The sequence below is a fragment of the Nematolebias whitei genome, chromosome 2 (assembly GCF_014905685.2).
Source record: "Nematolebias whitei isolate Nwh7 chromosome 2, NemWhi1, whole genome shotgun sequence".
In the NCBI taxonomy this organism is placed as follows: Eukaryota; Metazoa; Chordata; class Actinopteri; order Cyprinodontiformes; family Rivulidae; genus Nematolebias; species Nematolebias whitei.
In genome coordinates this window covers 11,526,853-11,551,588 of record NC_056499.1, presented here as the reverse complement: position 1 = coordinate 11,551,588, position 24,736 = coordinate 11,526,853, and the positions used below count along the sequence as shown (strand labels likewise).

Sequence of the window (24,736 nt, the reverse complement as noted above, 5' to 3'; positions counted from 1 at the left end):
TATATATATATATATATATGTATGTATGTATATGTGTGTGTGTGTGTGTGTTTTAAACCCTTCCTACACTCTTGCAATATTCTAAACAATGTTTCTAAACTCTAAACGCTCTAAAAGAGCACATTATATGATTTCAGCTCCCTGCCTCCTCTGCTCTTTGCCACCTGCATGTGCTCTTGGCCACGCTCACTTCTCCATTCTGCACGGTGAACGGCTGTTCAGCTGATCAGCTGCAGCAGGAAGCTTACTGGGCTGCACAAAGGTGCAGGAGGTGCTAAACATTTTAAATAATTTATTTTAAATAAAAATGCCATGCCAATCATGCGGCTCATCCATCAATCAGCCAATTGTATGTCATGTCCAATCTTATTTTGAAAAAAACGTGAAAGATCGACTCCGCAATAAATGAAATGCAAAGTAGCGAGGGACTACTGTATAATAACTCAACAATGCATCACAACATAAAAACACAATAAAACATTTAAAAAGAGCAAATATAAATATTAAAAGCAATTTTAAACAAGTGGGGTTTGAGTTTTTTCCTAAAAGTGGAGAGACCTGAGCAAGCGCAAAGCTGTTGGAGTAGTGAGTTCCAGAGAGTGAGGTCAGCGATGGAGAAGGCCCAGGTTCATAGCTTGGTCCTACAGGGGAGAGACAGAAGGTTGGCATCGGAGGAGCAAAGGGAACGAGAAGGAGTGTGGTGATGGAGTAGGTCTGTCAGGTATGGAGGGGCCAGATTATGGAGGGCTTTGAATGTGATGAGGAGGATCTTGAAATGGATGCGCTGAGTGACATATAGTGTCAATGAAGTTTCTGCAGGGCAGGAGTGACATGTTCACAAGAGCAGGTTTGGGTGAGAAGGTGGGCTGCAGAATTTTGAATATATTGCAGTTTATTAAGAGCTTTTGATGATGTACAGTACAAAATGCTATTGCAATAGTCAATTCTGGATGTGACAAAGGCATGGATTAAGATTTCAGCAGTGGAGAAAGTCAGTGCTGGGCCGAGTTGTACTATGTTTTTAAGATGGAAGTATGCAGTCCGAGCTATCTTTTTGAAGTGTGATTCGAATGACAGAGTGGAGTCGAGAAGAATGCCAAGATTATGAATGAATGGGGATGGAGTGAGAGGGATGTTGTCAAAGTTGAAGCAGAAGTTTTGGGTGGACTTGGTAACACTATTTGGACCAATGAGGAGTATGTCAGTTTTGTTAGTATTTAATTTGAGAAAATTGTGCTTCATTCAGATTTTGATGTCTGTTGAGCAATGGGTGAGGGTAGAGTGGATATTTGGGTTTATGGATGTAGTAGAAATGTAAATCTGTATGTCATCAGCATAACAGTGGAAATGGAGGCCATGACGACAGATGATATTATCAAGGAGGAGGATGTAAAGGAGGAAAAAGAGAGGACCAAGCACAGAACCTTGGGGAACTCCCTGGGATAGAGGGGTTATGGAGGAGGAGCAGCAGTTGATATGAATAAACTGTTGCTGGTCTGTGAGGTAGGACTGAAACCAGGACAGAGCAGAGCCAGTGATGTTCAGGTTGGACTTGAAACAGGACAGGAGGATGGAATGATTGACTGTGTCAAAAACTGCAGTGATGTTTCAGGAGGATGAGGACACTGCGCTGGCCAGAATCAGAGGAAAGGAAGAGATTGTTGGTGACTTTGAGAAGAGCTGCTTCAATGCTGCGTTTTGGACGGAAACCGGACTGGAATGGTTCAAACAAGCTATTGCATTTGAGGTGGGTCTGAAGTTGATCAGCTATGTATCACTCTAAAATTTTAGACAGAAAGGGAAGATTGGATATAGGCTGGAAGTTTATGAAGTTATTAGGGCCAAGACCATTTTTTTGTATCGGGGTGATAGTTGCCAACTTGAGAGACTGTGGAACAAATCCAGAAGTAAGTGAGGAGATGATGATTCTTGTGATCAGAAAAGAGACAATGGGGAGACAACTTTTGATGAGAGAAGAGGGAATGGGACCCAAAGAGCAGGTGGTAGTATTAATACTGGACAAAAGTTTAGTCAGTTGAGTAAAGCAGATTGGAGTGAAGTGTGAGAGCTGCTGACTGGAGCTGGAGCGAGGCGAATTTAGAGGAGCTTTGTGAGCAGAGACGAGATCAAGGGAACTATAAATGTTATCAATTTTAGACTGGAAGAAAGACAGAAAACTATTGAATTTGGTGATGTTAAAGGATGAGGAAATGTTATTGGACTTTAAAAGTTTGTTGATGGTTGAGAAAAGAGATTTGGGATTGTTGAAGCCAGAGTGGATGAGATTGGAGTAGTAATTTGACTGGGTAGAATTTAGTGTATACTTGTATTTCTGTATAAAGTCTGTGTATGTTTGGAGATGGAGAGTTGAACCAGATTTCTTATACAGTTTCTCAGGTTGACACTTTTGGGATTTCATTTTATGGAGCTCAGAGGTGTACCACAGGGCAGTGGGAGTGAAGGACACCGTTTTGGTTTTAATAGGGGCTAGCTCATCAAGACAAGAAGAGAGAGTGCTGTTATATTAGGTGACTAGTTCTGAGGGTTTGCCAGTCAGTGGGGGAGGGGAAATTGCCAGTTTGGTGGTGACAAGAGTGGAAAGGGCAGTAGGGTTGATGGATTTGAAATTGTGGAAAACTATTTCATGTTTTATTTTGGGTACAGTACAGATACAGGTACAGATTTTGGGATCATGTTTATGTCAAATGTGATGGCGAGGTGGTCCGATATATGTGTTATGGCCAGGGAGGTTTGTTCAAAGTTCAGGTTAATGCCCCCCACCCCCACCCCCCGCATAGCAAAGAGGGGAATTGAAAATACCCACCATCTGTCATTCAGTCTGTCCATGCATGTTGTGAGCATGATAACATAATAACATGAAACATAAACGAGGCACTGACTTTCATTTTGGTGTGTGTGTGTGGGTGTATACATATATATATATATATATATATTATATAACTCGACCACCCCAATCATTTGAGGAAACTACACTTTCTATTTTTTATTTTGCTTGAAAATATAGTTTCCTCACCACTTGTTTATTTAATTTTATCATAATCATTTGCTTCTTCTATATCAGTGCATGATTCAGTTAAAATGCAAACACACAAAATCTTCTTTTATTCTGATACCCTAAGATTTTTGCTTACAACTTTGAAGACTCGATTATTGCCCAACACCATGAAAGGTGATTTGTCTGTGTGTGGTCATGAGTCAACCTGACTCAAGATGGCTGCTCAACCAATCAAGCATAGCGAACTATTATCCAGTCAGTTTTACAAATATAGAGCTAAATTTGGTGTGATAGTAGCTGTGGGTCACCCCCCACATACATTCTGAGCACTGACTGATCAACTGAAACTGTAATGGGTGATATGCATTCCTTCACTGATGCTAGTTTATTTCTCATAGAGTTGTACATGCTGTACATTTGTTGCTTTTTGGAATGTATTAATGGTGGAAATATAGTGGAAGTCCACACAGTTATCATTGGAAGTGTGCAATTTGTGCACATTTTTATGCTTCTGTTGCAATTAGCTGTAATTAATTAATCCAGCTAAGTCAATATGATTTTATGAATTCAAAGCATACTTTTCTGCGTTTTCAGTGTTTAGTTGATGTGCTGCTAAGTCAAGCCTTTCCAGCCTCTTAGCTTCCTATAATAGGCAGCTCCAATCCTTTTCTTCACCTGACACTGCTTTCCTTTGAGCCTTGCTTCTTTACTAGTGTTGCTAAAAATGTCCAAGAGTTGGCACAGAAAGAGAGAAGTTGCCGTTCAGCTTGTGCTCACATTTTGTCCTACCTGAAGGCAATAAGGATTCAATCTTGTGAGCCTGTATTTTTCCAAGATCATAAAAATCCCCATCAGGAAGGAAGCAATGTAATGCACTCAGAGCACAGAGGTTAGAGAATAATACGAGTCTCTATGTATCTCATGACCGGCAGGAGCCTATTTCTTTGTGACTTATACAAAGATATTTGAGACAGTAAATTTAGGCATCTTTAAATTCTTACAAGTTCTGTACCCTTTTTAAATTTAACAGGGAGGTGAAGAGGAGGAGGCATGAAGGTGGGAATTATATGGGTAAAATCATTGCTTTGCCTAAAGGGTGAATCTTTAGTTGACTTACAATAAGTTTTACGGCAACAGCTTCCTAATTTTACTGGACCCTTTTAAGCACATCGGCAGTTACATTTAACAAAGAACTTTTAAGCAAACTGTAAAACGAAAGCTGAGGCAGACAGATTAAAAAAAATAAAATAATTCACTGGAAACGGTAGGTGTCGTCAGAAGTTAGTATTCTTTCACCTGTCAGTGGTCTTGTTTATGCAAAATGGTGTCTGTGAAGTTTGGAATCATACTAAATAGATTCTGCACATCAACCCAGTGTTTTAATTTTTTGCAACTTCTTATAAACTACCAATTAACTTCAGAAAATACAAAAATGACAATAACTGCCAATTTTATAGATATTCAGCTACATATTTTGTACACTGATGAATCAAGCAAGATTTTTGTTTCCATCTGTGAGTGATATGCGTTATTTTATTAATGGCTGCTCTCCCTTTTATGTCATTTGCAATTGGTAATTGATCTGGTAAAAAAATTGTATACTGCAGACTACTACTACCACCTACATCTAGGTGTAAGAAGTATCGGTATCGGAAGTGAAAGAAGTGGATCGGTGCATCCCTAGTTTCATCCCGGGGTTTGGATCTGGGGTCTTTCAGTGTGGGGTTCGCACGTTCTCCTCGTATTTGCATGGGTTTTCTCCAGGTACACTGGTTTCCTCCTACAGTACAAAAACATGCATGTTAGGCTACCTTCAGCCCCATGCCTCCCTTGCAAAATAGATATGATGATTCTAATGGGATTTGCCTGTTTAAAAAAAGGTTAATTAATAAACAAACAAAAAAGAAAAAAATATCCTCTTCTATTCTCATACAAACAATATCTTACTTCAAAAAACATTAAGGTTTACTTGCTTTCTCTGATCAATGACAGTCCAGAAAAAAAACATTATTTAAATCTTTCAGTAATGGGACATTGGCATACAACTTGTAAAATGCTATTTTTAATTTGCCAATTGTTCAGCTATTATTAATAAAAATCATAGTGAAGTTCCTACCAGCATTTGTGATGACAAAGTAATTATGTTTATTTCTTTAGTTCAGAACCAATTCGAAATGAATACTGTATCTTCCTTTGCAAACACAGATTTATAAAGACTTAGTGAATTCAGTTTGAAGAAATGTGATGCAACTAATTCCAAGAAGGGATGATAAAAACTCAACAAATCTGTAGTTACAGCACAGTTTCAAAAAGGATGCACTGTTCTCTCAAGAGGAGTTAGCAAAAACTGTTGTCTCCACTAAAAAAGAAGGTCAGAGAAGTACAGAACACAGTGACCAGAAGAAACCCATCTGATCTCAAAGCAAACTGCTGTTCTGCAACAACTTCCCTCTCCTTCTGTACATCGCTCCTCTGGGAGTACTCTCCGGATAACACTGTTTTGAGGCCAGAACCAGAGACAGACCCCCAGTGAGTTGAAGTCATGCTTGAGAGATGAAAGTTGTGCTTATGGAACACATTCAGAACTGAGGAAAAAGATGAAAAATAAAACAATAACAATAAAAAAAAGGGAAAACTAACTTTTTTCTTATCAAGCTCAAATGCATTTACTTAGTTACTTAGTCAATAAGTGGAACAGCTTTTTCCACTGTTAGGTTGTTGGTTCAGGCAGGTTACAGTCATTACCATTGCAACTTATTTCATCAGATAAGCTAACCTCTCCGGCACCTCAATCTCCACTCTGCATCGAAGAACAGAGATAATTCCCAGTAATGGGAGAGAATTGTTTTGTTAATGCATTCACTGTGTTCTCCAGATGACCTGCAGCAATTCTGCTTTTCGAGTCTTTGCACTGCAAATTTGTAAAATCTGCTTATTAGAATTCTGCCACAAGTGCAGCTGAATTCCTTAAAGCCATTAGTGGCCGTTGAGAATGGTTTGGGCTGGCCTCAGCATCGACTGTAATGACAAGGACAGGGTGCCAGCGAGAATCAATGCTTATCCGCAGCTCAAGAATTAAACTGTAACAGCAGGACCGCTCCGACTGAGCACAGCACTGCCTCCTTTTTCCGACCACTTAATTGATCAAGGCTGTATTTATCTTGTCACGTGAATTTATCCTAATTTGTCTTGCGTTTGTTCACAAAGCACCTTTATTGAACGGACATGCTAACAATCTATGGTATTACATTCATTTTCCTCATTGAACAGAGCTGTCTCTGCATTTTGAATGTTATAGAGAAGTGTTTTAACTTGTGTCATCTATTCAAATATTGATGTCACTAAAGGAAGGGCCGATCAGAGCTGACATCTCCGCATTATTTACAATAAACACACTCAGACTTGGTGTGCTTCTTTTAGGAAAATACAATCAGTGTATGTCAGTGCATCACAGAGCTTCACATTTCATGTTGGATTTTTTCCAAAACGAATCAAATTCAAAATTTTCTCTAAAATTCTGCACACTATACACCGCAAAGTTGTAGTGAAAAACGGTTGTCTGAAAAATAAAATGTTGAGGCACCCCTTGGAAGCCATTACAATCTCAAGTCTTTGAGTTTGCTGCTATAAGCTTGGCAAATATTTTCATGCATTTTCTCCTACTCTTCCGCCCAAGCTCTGTCAGGTTGGATGAAGAGCATCAGTGCAGACATGTTATCCAGAGATGTCTACTAAGTTTAAGCCTGGACTCTGGTTGGGCCACTTATGGACATTCACTGAGTTCTTCCAAAGCTACTTCTTTGCAAATTTGTCTGCGTGTTTTGGATCATCGTATTCTAGAAATTGACCCTTCCCCCAGTTTGAGGTCCAGAGCGCTCTGGAGTAGATTGCTGCACATTGCTTCAGTCACCTGTCCCTTGACCATGACAAGTCTCCTGTTTTCTACAGCCAAAAAACATCCCCATAGCTTGATGCGGCCACCACCATGCCTCACTGTAAAAATAGTATTGGTTATGTGATGCCTGGTTTCCTTCAGACAGGTTGCTTGGCATTTAGATTACATAGTTTAACCTTTTTTTCATCAAACCAGATAATTTAGTTTCACATTGGTCTGAGAAGGCTTTAGGTGTCTTTTGATAAACTCCAGGCAGGTTCTCAGGTGCTTTTTACCATGGAGTGGCTAAGTTCTGCCTGGTCATGTTACCACACAGGTCTGATTGGTGGAGTCCTGAATTTCTTGTTTTTTTTTTAAGTTTATATATCTATATATATAAAACTTTCAATTAATTCACAAAAAAAATATATATATATATATTTACTTTGCTATCTTGAGATATTGAGTGTACAATTTCAATTAAATTTATTTAAATGTATTTTGCAACATAAAATGTGGAAAAAAGTAAAGAGCTGTGAATATTTTGTGGATAGACTGTATATGGCAGCAGATGTGATGAATTTTGCTTCCCTTTTTTAAATTAAGCAGGGGTGCATCATATGTTTTTTGCTTTGCAACTATGCGACGAGGTCTTTGTAATTGGGTGATTTTTTTTTTACTACGCTACTTGCTGCGTTCATTTCCATTACATTTCTGTCATAAAATACCCTCCTCATGGTTGTCTACTTAAATGGAATGTCAATACTTAGCGTGTGGAACGGGGGAGCATGGAAATAGGCTTAATGTTGGGACCCATAAACATAAAGTTTAATGTCACCACTAAAGGAAGAGCCAATCAGAGCAAAGCTTTGCAAATCAAAGAATAATAATCACAGATTTTTCTTGCCCAGCCATCCTAACAGCTTAATATAAATAAGTTTGTAGCACCCTCTTGTGCACTTTTATTTTCTAATCATCAGCAATTTTCATCCATTGATTCTGTCTGCCCCCTCCACCCTCCTTGTGTTATATTCCTTCCTATATATTTTTAGATTGTTATTTTACTGTTCAGTATTGGAGCACAGGCGAGTGACAAATTGTGAAAAACAAACAGCAAACCCTCTCAGCTAAATCTGATTGTTTAGTATGAAGAAAGAATTGTGTTTTGGAATAGGAGACAACACTGTTCAGCTGATCTCATTGTGATGTCCAGAGGGAAATTCCCCAGATAGGGCCACTTTACGGACTCATTTGCATCACCCGAGCTCTGACTGACTGTAAGTCAGCAGACTGCTAAGAAAAAAGAAAGCCGCGCCAGCGCTGTGTGATTATGGCTGTAATATATTAACCGATGGTGAGCAATTTCCAGAGACAAGTCTGATGATGCTGTGATTGATTTTACTGTGTTGTGAGTGTTCACAGCACTACCATAAGTGGAGTGTGCTCATTCTTGTCTGTTATCTGTTCAGAGCAATCGGTTCTTCCAGTGCCAATTCTCTTACTGTCGTCCAATCCATCTTCTAAAACATTTTATTTTTTAATTTTGAGTTTGATGTCATAGCTCTTTATTTATCTTTGGAGCTGGGTTGATATATTGATGCAATTAGCTAAATAAACAAGAACAAAATGATTGAAGAACTGCTCGAATAAGTCATCCACAAACTCTTGTTTGAGAAGTATTCCTCCCTCATGAGTGTTGCCACTAGTCACAAGATAAACATCATGTTCTCCCCTTAGCAGTACGCACACGCACACAGCACTTGTTGAGAAATGAATGTTGTCTTGTGATGTCAAGGAAGAGTGCATACAGCGGTATCTCTAAGGTAATTAAACAGAATTAAAGGTCTGTTGTGACTGTGAAGGCTTGGCAGGGATAGACTAATGCTAAAGCTAATTAAAGTGTGTTTTATCCCTTGAATGAAACTCATCTTCTCTGCCCACGGTATCGAGACAAGTTCAACAGAGTAGCTTTATGGCTCCAGAAGGACCTTCAGGGGTACATTGTTATTCTTACCTTGACATGGCATTAAAGTTAATTTTCTTGGAGTTCCCAAATGTAGCAACACTGTCCTTTATTTATGAATCATGCATGGCATTAGGGTCCTCATGTTAGGCTCTGTTTTTTTCCAAAGAGTACAGAAGTTTTTAGTATGTTACAATAGAACACAAGAACTTCATTCATCATTCAAAAAATAACAAACAAACATGAAGACCTCTAAAACTTTGAGAGCATTCATCTGAGACTTGTACTGTACATATGTCCTCACAGGTGGAAAACACATCTGGAATGTATAGTACATCTGAATATTTGGTATTTTACTGAAAACTACATTTTCATATAGATTCTGTACATACTAAGATGGCTCAATACCTGGATACAAATACTGTACCACTGTTTGCCCATTTTTGTTAATCTTAAGTTTGTTTGGCTTTTTAGAAGAATTTCAAAATGTTTTTTGTGTTGTGGGTGTCAGCAATCAAGAAAAGGGAATTTGAAGGGAAAAAAACATAGTAAAACACACTGTATATCTGTCCAGCCGTAGAATTATGACAATTAACAGAATAAACGAAGTAGTGCTTTGTTTCAGTGCAGTGTTCTGCTGTAAAAACCTGCATCTTGACATTCACACAAATCCTTGGACTCTTGTGAAATTGACACAATCTTGTGGGATTTCTATAACACCCTTCACACTGGCTGATGACTTCGCTGTGCTATTAAAAAAAGCAAGCAGAACATGGTAGGTCTTTGCCAGGTATTGGTTAGGGCTTCATAAAAAATACAGTTGGTGTATGGGTGATCGAGCGTTGTAAGTCCACCGTGGTGTTAAGCATGCACAAACTTCAAGGCTGCGGTGGTTTATTGTCTTGGTGGCAGCACATTGAGGTGTTGGGTTGAGAGTGATGGTAGAGCTTGCAGCATATTCATGATGTGAGGCCCAAGGTTCTCCCAAATTTCACTTGCCACACCTAGGCTAGGAACGTGGTTAAAGCAAGGTCATATGAACAACCTATGCAGACATTATACACATAGCTGCATTTCAGTCGCTTGGGATGGGGCATAGATAGTGTTGAGGGTGAAGAAGGGCTTCTCAAGGATGTGGAAAGTGGTGAGAAATAAATATTTACAGGGTACTTGAGTTTGAACTCAGTTATTCTGTACTTACCAGATTTGCCACAATCCAGCCACATTCAAATAAGGTTTGTACGTCATCATTTTGTGTCAAAGAAGTCTAAATAAGACATTTTTACAGTCTGGTATTTTATGACTACTAGTTCACTGACTCAGACTCCATTAAATGGGACCTGGATCTGAGTGAACTGAAATACACTGACTTGTACATGTATTGGATTTAATACAGTGATCAAATACAATAATGTGAACCTATTTACTTTTTATAGTGCCCTGAAATTACTTTTGTTGAGGATAAGTTTTATTAATACAGACTGAAATTACTTGAGTGCTTCCATTTCTGAACTCCCATTAATAACAGCACCCTTTTCCAGTAAACTTTCCATCTCTGCGTTGTTAATGACCCCGTAAACTTTTGGAGAAACGTCTCAAAAAGTGTGATGAAGAATCTGAGGTGTTCATCTGGCCACACAAGTTCCCAGATACCAATTTAATGGGATCTAATGGTATTTGTTGGAGGAAAGCCCAATCCTAAGAGACCACATGCCAAAACCTAGAACCCATATAGTCTATTGTTAATATTGGTGCCAACCACTCAAGGACACCCTTCAATATGCTTTTCCTCTCTTCAACATCCAGATTAGTAAGAGCTGCTTATTGTATAAAGAAGGACCTAGTCCATATTGAGAGAGTGATAATGTGGTGCTTTCTATGGGCATATAAAGTGACATATTTATTTACTTGTGATAGTAGCTAGAGTTCCTCATAAAGAAGTCAGTTACCCACTAGATACAAACCCCATCCATACCAGGTAATAATGTATTCACCCAATATCCAGTCACTTAGAGGAGTGACATGACACTGATGACAGAGTTGCCAAAAAATCTGTCATTTACTTCATTCTCTGCCTCATTTAAAACTCCACATTGCTGAAGTACTTTCAGTATAAGACTTTTAGTCCTGCTAACCTTTATTTCCCCAGCCTCAAAATCAATTTAGTCAATTTAAAACCAAATCAATTTTACTCCAGATGACTATCAATGCCACTATAAAATGAACTCTGTATTTCTTTGTGCTCCCTGAACTTTAATGATCCGTTAATCTTCAGCCGCAGCATTTTGATCTAAGATATTCTGCTTTTCTTCTCAGGTAATAAAAGGTCTATTGAAACCTCGTGCAGTTGCCAGCACTCAATAAATCTCAATAACCTGTTTTATTCATGAAAGTTATTTTTGTTGTCAGCATTGACAGTATAACATGTGATACTGTCAGCTCCAAACAGGGATTTTACCACAATCACTCTGACAATGTGAAGTGAAAAATGATCAATTATAATGTTGCCAGCTCTCACTTCCCTTCTCTCTGTCACTTATCACACTAGTGATAAATAGGTAGGTACTAATAAATAATCCTACATTCTGCGCAGTTTATGGAACACTGCTGCCATTAATTAAAGTGACAGACAAGTAGAATAGTATATTAAGACGACACATAATGAGACAGAGGTTGTGAGCACTCCCTGGCCTCTTTTCACCCATTTTCCATGTATTTCTATAGTAATTGCAGGAATTTATGAGGGAGGCTGGTGTGCAAAAACTTTATTTTTAAATGGTTGAAGCACATTTTAGGAATAGGATGTTGGTTTTAACACAACAATTACAGTAACTCTAGTACTAGTCTGCAGAAATTCAGCTCATCTTTTCCCTTCAGAGTTATAACATACTGAATTTTGGAAATTTCAGTCATAATGTGGTTGCAATGGTAGTATTATCCATCCATCCATCCATCCATCCATCCATCCATCCATCCATCCATCCATCCATCCATCCATCCATCCATCCATCCATCCTCTTTTGCTTGTTCTGAAGTCCGGTCGCGATGCAACAGCTTGAGCAGGGAGGTCCAGATAGTCCTGTCCACAGCCACATCTTCCAGCTCATCTACTGTAACCCTAACCCCAAAGTGTTCGCAGTCCAACCAACAAACAATTTTTTGAGCGTGTCCTGGGTTTTCCCTGGGGCTTCTTCCCAGTTGGATATGCCCAAAGCATCTCCCTAAGGAGGAGCCCAGGGACCATCCTTACCAGATGCCCGAATGACCTCAACTCTTGATGTGGAGGGGCAGTGGTTCTACTCGGAGTCCTTCCCGGATAACTGAACTTCACACCCTGCAATGGTAGAATTTGTACACTTTAATTAATATATCATTGGATATAGTGGGAGTGGTGGCGCAGAGGTTGAGAAGGTGGGCCTGTGATCGCAAGCTCGCCAGTTCAAGCCCCGGTACCGACAACATAAAAAATGTGGGTGGGGTAGGTGAAGCACCCACACCTGCCCCCACCCTCATTTGTCCCACTCTGGGCCCTTGAGCAAGGCCCTTAACCTCCACCATCTGCTCCTCCGGGTGTCCTAGATAGCAGCTCTCTGCTCCACACAGAGGGCTGTGGTAGCTCGGTGGTCTGTGGTTGCGCCAGAAAGGGCATCCGGCCAAGTCTTCGTGCGACTTAGTTCACTGTGACGACCCCTGAAGAAGGGAGCAGCTGAAAGAAGAAAAAAAATATTAATATAGCATTGGATGTTGCCCTGTTGAGTGCTGGTCAATCCTCCTTATCCAGTGGTTGCTATTTAATGATTCATAGCCAATGATTTGTACCAATTGGGTACAAAGCAGTTACTATTTTGCACCCAGGCACTGTAACCGTGCATGCAACCCTGTGTGAAGATGCTTTAGCTCCATGCAACACTGTAGAGGATCTAGCAGTGCTTTATTGCATAGGCTGCATAAAACTACCAGCACATAGGTACGATTTGGCAGAGGGCTGAATTGTCCTATTACCAGGCCTGCAGTGTCTGGTGTCATCACCATCTGTTACTGGTTTGAATGGAAGATAGTCAAGCTACCCTGCGGTGGTAACTCATTTTAGCTGCTTGTATCCGCAGTCTCATTCTCTTGGTCACTACCCACAGCTCATGACCATAGGTGAGGGTAGGAATAGACCGACCGGTGAACGGAGAGCTTTGCCCTACAGCTCACCTCTTTTTCTATCACAACGGACTGACACAAAGTCTGCAATACTGCAGATGTCAAACTAATCAGTCTGTCAATCTCACGTTCCTTTCTTTCCTCATTTGTGAAGAACACCCCAAGACGCTTGAACTCCTCCACTTGAAGCAGATGAGACAGCTGAATGGCACCTGTGTTTAAACATAAACCGGCATGGATATTTAAAGCACATTTCTTTAATTTGTTAGTTAAATAATTAACTAAAAGTAGATTAAGCTTGAAGTAGTACCTCATAGGGTTGCAACATTTGGTGACAAACTGTGAATTATATTCCTGAGGGAGTTTCCAAAAAGTCATGAACTGTTCTTAAGGGTTTTTAAACTCCTACTTGTTTTTTAGGGCCTCACTCTTTAGGCAAATATTAGACTATTAGTATTAGACAAAATAAACAATACTTTTGTTAACAGTCAGTTGTTTCAGGTGACTTGAACCCTCCTTAAATCTTTCTGACTTTCATAAACTAACTTCATTTAGTTAAATTTACAGCTTTAGATATTTATTTATTTATTTATTTATTTATGTATTTTTGGGTGTAATGTGTGCAGTTTTCCAGCAACGTCTGCTGTGAGCTAATGGAAATATTTTATTCAAACTGATTCTAAGTAAAAAAACACTTGTATCTCCAACAAGTCCTCAACATTTTCAGTCCGGTGACATACTGTACCTGAAGGCATGACCAACCGGTTCTGATTTGAATGTCATCTGTGTTTTAATTCGACATCCAATATACTGACATTTCATGCACTTTTAAAACCTATGGTTCAGTTTGTCAAACTTATTTGATAAGCAAATAATACCAGTATCACAATCATTGATTCTAATTGAAGGATGCAGGTTCACCCCCCCAGCTTTTGTGTGGAGTTTGGATGTTCTTCCTGTGCATGTGTAGGTTTTCTCTAGATGCTCCAGGTTCATCCTATACACCAAAGCATGAATGTTATGTTAGCTAGCGACTCTAAACTGTCCTGAGAGCATGATTGATTATCTGTCTCATTTGGCTCTATGTGGCCATGTGATGGACATATGACCTGTCCAGGTTGTACCCCTGACTTTTGCACAATGAAGCACCAGCTCTCCAAGTAACCCAAAAAGAAAAGGCAAGATAAGAAAAAGGATGGATGACTTCTACTGTAAGCTGAAGTCAAAATGTAGTTTTATTAAACTTTTCTAGTAAAGTTTAAAGCCAATATGAGGTCCAGTAAAATTAATTATAGTTTAGAGTCTGGTTTAAAGCTTTTCATAAATTACACTTACAAATGTAACATTCTTTGGGGGAAATGAAAAGTAATTTAAGCAATAAACTGTAATTAGTGCAATTAAGACATCTGTCTCAATGGTCTTTCCCCAACATATGTATTTTTTCTTTATTTGTTTATTGTTCATTACATAAACATTACTTTAATTAAATATGCATATCTTAAAAGAGAACAGGGCTGGATCGGACTTGTGTATATTTACTGAGTATTGCACATTTAATGATCCTTTACATTCTCATAAATAACTGCATCTACATAGAAATGTTTATTTCAGAAACTCTGTGTGTGTGGTGGTGTGTGTGTGTGTGTGGGGGGGGGGGGGGGATGCTATTTTCTGGCAGTGAAAGCAGTTTATTCTAAGCAAAGCATACAGTCCGACAGACCGACTGTCATTTTGCCATTCAAACATGGCTGAAGCTAACACAGGCCTAACAAGGTCTCCACCTGTGTTGACTTGCTAAATAATGATATTAGTAGATGATAAACTGGTATCCCAGTTACACACAAAATAAATAAATAAAAATAAAGCAAGTGAGCTGACTCCTTTTAGACGAAAAAAATACCTAAATGAGTTTGGCGGACAATATGGTGTTTGCTGATAAGAGGTACAATTTTTGTGGTGCTTCTCTGATAACCCATTTCTTTCTTTTTCTGTGTTGTTGTTGGTCATCTGGAAGTCAGTTAAAGACAGTGATTTATGCCCGGAGCTTCATGCAGCACAGCCTCATTACACACAACCATTTTGGGAATCGGCAGATAATTACAGAATATATCATAGACCTCGTGGGGCTCCGTAGAGTCAGTCCATTCCGATGGCCTGTCACAGGACGGAGGGCTTCAGAAATGGAAAACTAACCTTGTTTGCTATTTGCTTAATAGAAATGTTTGCAGAAACTTTATGCAAAAATGTTGATTCTGCATTTCACCATCAGATGGTTAACGTTCATGACTTCATTTTAGAGGAAGAATAATGGGTTTAACATAATGCTTACACGTTTTAGACATTTTTGTTTTGACTCAAATGAGGGTAAAAGATTTGCTGTGAATAAAACCTAAACTATAATCAAACAAGCAATCCTAATAACCCTTTTTTTAATTTTCCATGAAGGGGACATTAACTCGTGCCCGAACCGAACTGAATCCTGAATATCTGGACCTTCGTCCGCGAGCAGAGTTGAATCCTGAATACTGGACCCCTTGCACCCCTTTAGTGAGTATTGATGGTCCCATTTTTAAAGTAATCAATCACAAGACATTCACCTTATGCCAGTTGTTTAATTTTATCACATCAAACTATTTCGTACACCATTTTAAAATCAGCATCCCTTTCAAAGCTCTGTATACGTCTCATCCCCTCACTCATCCCTCCATCCCTGTTCTGAAATGTTCCCGTATGAGACACCAAACAGTTTGCGCTTTTTTCACATTTTCTCCTCCTTCTCTTTATAATGTTTAAATGTGTTCTGCCTCAGAGTAGCAGTGACATATTGTACTTAGAACATCATTAAACCCAGGGCCTAATGCGATGCTAATATTCTTGCCATTTTTTTTCCTGAGCAATAAGTATTTGTCTCATTACCTCCATGCTTGGGAAACACAGTGCTTGATAGTCATCAGGGGGCTTAGAGGAGGTTTGCTTGTGTTGCTTTGCTTGCACACTGGTGAATCTTAATGATGTCAGTTTTTCTTCCTCTCTGTGATCAGATACAGTTTATCAACATGGTGCGGGGTGAGGACAAGCTTGGACTCTAACCATAATCTTCCTTCCTCCACTGCTCAATGCAGTGCCAAGTTTATTTTTAATCTTTTCTTGATGTGGGAACAATTTGCTGTCTGTGAATTCCATTTCTACAAATAAGTAGTGCACGCAGTGATTGGAGATGCTCCCTGTATTGAGGAGGCAAAAGTTTTATAGTAAATCTTGTAAACCTTGTTGCTACAAGTTCATACACATGCATCTTCCGCTGTATTAGTTCCACCTCTTCAGTTCTTGCTGACACAAATGGCTAATCAGCCAATCACACAACAGCATCTCAATGCAATAAGACACCTTGATGTGGCGGAGATGACTTGCTAAAGTTCAAACCGAGCATCAGAATGGAGCAAGAATAGGATTTACAGAACCTACCCTGTGGTAAGCTCAGAGGTGACAGGGCTTTCTCAGTTGCAGGTCCAAGACTGTGGAATGAGTTGCCACTGCATGTCAGGTAGGCTCCCATCACAGTCTAAGTCTCGCTTGAAAACCCTCTTTTATTCCCTTGCATTTGGCACAGTGTGATTTGTTTTGATCCTGTCTGTATTCTACAGTATTGGCCATTCAGTTATTATATGCTGCTATTTGTATCTATATATTTATTTTTTGTTTTCCTCTCCGCCGTGCTTGTTTGTTTCTATTGTACAGCACTTTGGTTGGCCCTGTTGCTGTTTTAAGTGCTCTATAAATAAATTGGTGGTATGGTATCTTCTGAAAATCCCAAAGATTGGTTATGTGTGGAAAATCCCAGTAGACCAGACCAATTGGCACCAGCTACCCTATCACAGGTTACTGGAACTGAAAGAAGCATCTGGTTTGCTGACCTCAGATAGTACAGTGGGACATATGGCTGCAGAAGATCAGTGAGATAAGATGGGGCAGAACTGTTCAGTGATTTAAAAACATACATGAGTATTTTGAACTAGATCCAAAGGTGAATGGGTAGCCAGTGCAGGGAGGCCAAAACTGGTGTAATGTGCTCTCTATGGCCTGTACCAGTTAAAAATCGGGCTGCAGCATTTTGGACCAGTTGTAGATGTGCAATGGAGGACTGACTGATTCCAAACAGAAGTGCATTGCAGTAATCGAGCCTGGATGTTATGAACGCATGGATCACTATCTCAAGTTTCCTTTTGGAGAGTATGGGCTTCAGCTTAGAAAACCGCCCCAGCTGAAAAAAAAAACAGGATTTAACATGTTCACATGACTGTTAAGTTTCAAGGAAGGGTCCATTATCATTCCCAGATTAGTAACTTTTTGTTTCTCTAACAGAGCTAGAGAGGAAAGGTCAATGCAGTGGTTCATGAATGTATCATTGGGATAGAACAACATGACTTCAGACTTCTTCTCATTGAAACAAGAAGTTTAAAGCAGTCCCTGATGTCAGCCAGGCAGTCAAGAAGAGGTTGAATAGAGTGTGTGCCTCTGTGCCTCAGGGGGAAGTAAATTTGACAGTCATCGGCGTAGAAATGAAAGGGTATGTTGTGTTTGCGGAAAATAGCACTTAGTGGCAGCAGGTATAAAGAAAAGAGAAGGGGACTGAGGATGAACCCCTGCGGTACTTCCCACTGAAGTGCTGCTGATGCTGAATGGAAATCTTTAATATTGACATAAAAAGTTCTGTCAGAGAGGTAGGACCTAAACCATGTGAGGGCTGACCCTGTGATGCCCACCCACTGCTCCAGCCTAGAAATGAGAATCCCATGATCGATGATGACCTAATAAGGATAAAATATCTCCATAAGTGTCAGTTGTGTGAAAGAAAGAGCCTTGTTGATGTCAGAGGTAACATTAGCTCAAATAACTAATTCCAACCAAGGCATGCAGAACATCAATTTTGAAATTACAACATGACCAACCTTGAAGAGGTGAACTTCAGCAGCTAAAGACCACACCAGGTGCCTGCCACTCATGTCAGCTAAGAACAGAAAACTGAAGCTACGATTCATAGAAGCTCGCCAAAATCAAACAATAATAAAAAAAAAAAAAAACATTTTCTAGTCTTATGACTTTTGATTTACTGGAGTCCAACAGTTTCCAAGGTCACCAGATCTATCGAGCACTTTTGGAATGTGATGGAATAGGAGGTCAACATCATGAATGTTCAGCTGACAGATCTGCAGTAATTGCATGATGCTATCACATAAATATGAATCAAAGTCTCTGAGAAATGTTTCCAACTCTTTAATGAATCTATGCCGCTAAGGTAAAAGGAGGTCCAACTAGGTACGTACCTAAGAAAGTGGCCAACAGGTGTATACCACAGTTTAAAGTATGTTTTGTATGACAAAGTCAAAACTTCTTGGAAACACCAGCAACAAAGTTCAAACAGATTAAATGTGATTATAAATGGAATTAGAAAACTGTCTGCAGTGAATTGGTTTGTTATATGTTAGAAAAGAGCATTATATGTTATTTTTAGTTATGAAACCTAGAAAAGTTATTGTTGTCAAAACCTCTAAGTCAATGGGAATTAATAACAGCAAATCTATTCTTTGTAATAGTTTTTTTTTTCTTCCACATTTAATGTCATTGCTCAGGCGTTAGAGAATCTATTGTGAAATTTTGATTGGGATTTTGCGAGCGAGTTCCACAAAATAAAAAGACCGTGGAGTCGATTTGGCAGATAAAGCTGTGGCCCCTGAAAAACTCTGAAGTAATTTAACATGTTTTAATTTTCACGTATGTGCAAGGACAATGAGAACTTGATATATTTGCATTTCTGAACGCATGGTTGAGAAAACACTCGTAAGTATTTATTTTTCATGAAGCAGTAATGCTCACAAAAGTTGCACCCTTGGTTTGCTTTGCATTAAATATTTAATGCTTGTTGTGCACCCATGGGCCCACTATCAGCAAATGGGGAAAAGCTAACGAGGCAAAGGTGTAAACACAACGCAGTCCCTTTTACCCATACTCCCTTGGTGTCCTCAGGCACACTGCTGTGTTGTGCAGTCCCATTTTACTGTGGCAGCTGCAGTCAGCACTGTCAACAGGTCAACATTTCCTTAGCATGCTACTTAAACCTTTAGTTTGTCAAAAAAAGTCACTGAGTTTGTCTTGTTTCAGTCTTGTGTTGGCAGTTAATGCAATGAAAAAAAAACATTTTAATATATTTCATGAGCAGAAACCAAGTATACAAACTGGACAGAATGCAAGCCATCTGTGTGCAGCTTTTTAATTGGTTGGATGGTCTTCTCTTGCAACTTTGCTTCTGGTTTAATACAAGTGACAATGAACACACAGTGCCCTTTGACCTCAGCCTGCCATTTTACATCTAACTCTCTACTTAATTGAAATAATAAATCTAAATAATCTTACTGTCAAAATTGGAAAATCCACTGTGTAGCCTTGAAGTTTATGTCGTGATCAAAGATGTTTTATTGGTGATGGAGCATTTTTGAGATGCATGTTAATATCTCACACGCAGGCCCTGTCCACATGGGAATGGATTTTGAGAATGCTCAAAAGTTTTTATTGCTTGAGCCTTGCATCCACATGGAAACTGCACTTAGTAGGAGTCCCATGTGGTATAATGTTAAAACTGAGTTCCAGAATGAAAAACCTAAACGCCACCCTTGTATTATTTGTGTGGACATCCACGATCTTTTGAACAGACAGATGTAACTGAACGTACTGACAGATTACACACCCTGATTGTGCTGCAAATTATACAAAGTAGTTTCCTCAAATACAGTACACCCTTTATATCCTGAATTACTTCAATGGCAAAGTTGATGGACAACAACATTGTTTTCAAAAGAGCAGAGGTAACTCCCTGTATAACTGCACCAACAATTCTAAGGACATAAAGGTTTTTTTTTTTATCACAAACTGAAATGTCAACTAACAATACAGTAAAAAAAAAAAAAGAAAAAAAAAAGCTAAAAATTGTATCTAGTGAAAATTTTAAACATTGTTAACACACCAAAACTTGTGTAATAATAACTTACTCTGAGATGTCTAACAAGGTTGAGACAGGTCTTCAGGACAGATTCAGTCCATCCAGAGGACTTGACTCAACCTTGTTAGATTTATCTTTGTGGATTATTGAGCAGCATCAGGACGTTACTCTGAGATGCTCAGAACACAGGGAGGACACTCCTTCTTCCACTAGTCCTTTCCTGAATACTGCCCCTGAAGATTGTCCATTAGGTTCTCTTATTCTTATGGACACGACTCCCGTCAGTCCTATCCTACATTTTTATGGTTTTGTAGGTTATTGCAACACAAGAAGGATTCAGTTCTTGCTCTTTTATTCTAAATCTTTGTTTTTTGGGAGTTTTATTTTTTTAATTTTTGCCTTGTTTGAACTGTGGACTGCACAGTACATTAAATATAGTCCATGATTTATGTATTTACAGTCTACCCAACTTGTCAAGGTTATATGCATTCTGCACGCCTTGTTTCCTGTTTTTGGTATGCTTTTGCAGCAGTATTACAGTGCCGCCCACAGGCCTGGTACAGCTACTATAGATTTTTTTTGGTAAATAGAGATACTCAAAGCGCTTTACACTACAATCTGTGTCCTCATTTACCCATTCATACAGCACTCTATTAAATCTCTACAAAGCTAACTGAACAAATCATTCTAATGAGACTAATCAGAGTTTTAGATCACATTCATACACCAATGGGACACACATCGGAGGCAACGAGGGGTTCGGTGTCTTGCCCAGGGACATTTCGGCATGTGACTGCCGGTGGAGTCGAACCTCCAACTCCTGCATTGAAGGACGACTGCTCTACACTCAGCCACAGCCGCCCATAATAATAATTTCTAAGAGAACAAGCCTACAGTTACTTAGCATTTAGCACTTGCAAAAATAAATCAAAACACCTTTTCTTATTAAATCAGAACCCCCATTGAGTTGCATTAACAAGTTTTTGTTTTATTGTCTCTGCTAAGATGCAGCTTCATTTTATTAACCTGAGACAAATTATCCAAACAGCAAATGGTTGAGGGACTGGCAACCTGAGAAATGAGACAATGTATGCTTTGTATCTCCCTTAAGCTCACAAAGACAGTATTTGGACTTTATCCCGATTTAATGAAGAGAATTTCTCACAGATTTGCTCTAAGCCGTATTCAGGAGGATATCTCTGTGGCTTTGTTAAAACACTGTGCTGTTTGCTTATTGGGCCTCACTGGACTAGAAAAGGCTCGGAGACAAACATGCGCATGCGCACGTTTATGTACGTTGACTCACACGGGCCCTTTTCTTCTCGCCCAAGAGGGAATGATGACTCTCATTATCGCCTCAAAGTAAGATGGCCACGGTGTCCCTACTCAGCAGCCTATTAAGTTACCAGACAGCTTTATTGTATTGGTGTTCGATAATTTCCTTTCCTCTGTCATTCGGAGTGCATCAGGGAGTTGTTGCATGGGGGGTGGGATTCAGGAGCTAACGTGAAAAGACACAGCTGGAGGAAATTACTTCCTCCTATAGGTGGCGAGTCCTTGGTCTGATTGTTGAGCAGTCCTTGGCCACGCAGACTCTTTGTTCATGGTTTTATAGTAATCAGAACTACACAGGGAAAAAGGTCCAGTTGTGTTTATCAGGTAAACTAGTCACTTCACACGAACAAAAATCAAATAAACTGCAACGTAACAGTGATGTGTTTTACAGGAACTGAAATATTAGCAAAATGGAAAGTTCTCCTCATAGCCTGCACACGTCCCATTGGTTTAGATTTTTTTACTTTCTGAACCCAGTGGATCAATATATTAACTGTTATGCAATGTTGTGAAAACTGCTTTTAAAATGATTATTTTAAGGTGAATGCAAAACATATTTAGACTTAAAACTTTGACTTATTTAAAGGAATTCACAATTCCACAGTTCATGACAAAGTTTTAAATGAAGATGATTGCATGATGGAAAAGGAATGGAGTTGACCCGTAGAGGAACCTTAAGGTGAAAAATCAGCCACACATTTGTTTTTAATCTATATTTTTATTTATTTATTTATTTTTGTGCAGTAAGTAAACACGATTCATTCTGATGAAGTGTAAAAATGGTTTTAGTTTTTTTTTTTTTGTCCAAATTTTTTCAAACACCCCTGAAAGCTCACAGGAACTTTACTACACGTTCATGCTCCTTAGGAGAAAGAGTCAGAATTTATTTGTCATACACACCACATGTGGTACATGTGGTGGATCGAAAATGTCCCAGTTACATTTAACAAAAGTATAAAATGTAAAATAAAAAACAGTAATAAGATCTAAGATATGAACTAAAAAAAGTTAAACTAAAAATACACTAAGCAATAGTAGTACAAAAACATTATGCCGAACAGCAGCACGAACATGAGTGTGTGTGAGCAGATGAGTACGAATGAACTTTGCAACATGAAACAGATCAGCAACAACATGGAACAGATCAGCAACAACATGGAACAGATCAGCAGCAACATGAAACAGATCAGCAACAACATGGAACAGATCAGCAGCAACATGAAACAGATCAGCAGCAACATGATGTGATTTTTAACAGTGATTATCCTGGTTAGATATTCATGAGTCTAACAGCCTCAGGGTAGAAGCTGTTCCTCAGTCTAGCGGTTCTACACTTAATGCTCCTCAACCTCCTTCCTGAGGGGAGCGGGGCAAAAAGTGTGTGTGCTGGGTGAGTGGGGTCCTTCATGATGCAGGTGGCCCTCTTCTTGCATCTGGTGATATAGATGTCTGTAATGGTGGGGAGGCTGACTCCAACAGACTTCTGTGCAGCCTTCACCACTCTCTGCAAAGCTTTTCTTTCTGCAGCTGTGCAGCCTCCATGCCACACGTTGATTCTGGAGCACAGGATGCTCTCCACTGCACACCTGTAGAAGGAGGTGAGGACTGAGCTTCCCAGACCAGCTCATCTCAGCTGCCTGAGGAAGTAGAATCTCTGATGGGCTTTCTTGATCAGGCTGGTGGTGTTGCTGCCCCAGCTGAGGTTGTCATTCAGGTGCACACCCAAGCACCTGCAGCTGGATACCAAAAGTTTGTCCATAGGGAAACTTCATTGTAAATTCATTTTGTAATCCCATGTTTATTAAATCAGAAAAGAAGGCATTCCTGTCAGTAATGTTTTTTTTTTCTCCCTCTATCCTGATTCTTTGAATTTTTATATTAGCTCACTAGGAAGCATTGTTTCCCCCAGTTTACTTGCCTTGGCAAGGCGCTTCTATCGTCTGTAATTTTTGTCCCCCGGGGTGTGGGGGTATGTTTGTGTTGTGAGCTGTTTGTACTGTCAGTTTTCGAGCCAGGGGTGGGGGGGTCATGGAGACAGCTCAGCGTGAGAGTGACAGAGCGCTACCTCCATAGCTTTTTAGCTAGGACGTCTGTATTGCGCGCCACTAGCTTAGTGCTATGTCAGTACCGGCAGTTGTCGACACGGGGGCCATGCAGGGCTCTCTTTTCTGTTGAACCGGGGCACCCTGCTTGTATAACGATAGGGGAAACACTGGGAAGTGATCCGCTTTTACAATTAAAAAAACATTAAACACTTTTAACTGAAAACGAGGCTTCCTCATCAACTACTGGAGCTTGAAGGTCCAGTAAGCTGGAGGGTCTCCACCAAACTTCAGACTGGACTTGGAAAAAAGAAAAACGTCAAAGAATCATTTAGGGTGTACTAATGGGGGGGGGGGGGGGGGGGGGGTGTCTTTTTAATCAACAACATAAGATAAATATTTTATTAATAAATAAATGAACCCTGAAATGTGTAGTTTATTTTATTTAATTTTTTATAAAAGCCCTCTAAGTGTAAATAAAGTGACTGATAATTCTCCTAAGGAAAACAAACTAATAAAGTTAAAGGGACCTCTGGGGGTGTTAGGTATTTCCCGTACCTAGAAATATAAAGAACCACACAGGACAACAGAGTAAGATTTTCAACCGAGCTTTTTGCAAAAAGGGAAGACACAGTGTCACAACCTCTAATGCTGCCCACTGTGAACTTCAAATGTTTTCCACATCTGCTCTTCTTTTATTGTTTAAACAGGAAGGAGGAAAAAACTGGACATCTTGATTAGGCAGATTACACAACGAGGGCAAGGTGATCTTAGAACATTTTGATTAAATGCTTACTGTAATGAGTTTCTGATACCATTTGTATCAGTTAAAGATAAGAGAAACAATGACAGTGTAAGATTGATGGGATAAGAGTTGATATGTGTAAACCTTGACATTTCTGGTTTTACAAAAGAACAAACAATTCTAAGAAAAAACAGCTTGTGTAAGTACAAAAAATAACTATCGGCTCGGACGTGGACTGATAGTTCTTTTTTTCCAGAATCTTCTTTGCTTCGTATGCACACAAGTGCAGAAATCATGAAACAGTTTAAAATTATAACAAAATAAAAACTCTCACAGGGGGTAAAGCCAATTTAGTCAAACAGCAACAGAGTATGTGCTGGGACTGACTCTCAGCTACTACCACACCAAACTTTAGCTCATTCTCTGTAATTGAGTTAGCCCTCATTATATTTGCTGAGGTGGAGAAATTAATTATGTTGACTGAAGAGGTTATAAGTCATAGATGTTTGTCCAATGAGTCCTAGTTTCATTAAAATCTGTGATTCATGTAAAATTTTGCTCATGGCACAGTTGTTATGTTGTTTTGATATATATATATATATATATATATATATATAT

At 39.3% G+C, this 24,736-nt stretch overlaps 1 protein-coding gene across 2 annotated transcripts in view; it reads left to right on the top strand.

The window, feature by feature from the left end:
* Nucleotides 1-24,736, top strand: part of LOC119422763 (protocadherin-9) — a 342,953-nt gene that overhangs the window by 81,590 nt on the left and 236,627 nt on the right. For both annotated transcript variants that reach the window (XM_037690170.1, XM_037690162.1), the window contains exon 3: nucleotides 15,448-15,549. In XM_037690170.1, the coding sequence (XP_037546098.1) occupies nucleotides 15,448-15,549 (102 nt within the window). The remainder of the gene's footprint in view (nucleotides 1-15,447; nucleotides 15,550-24,736) is intronic.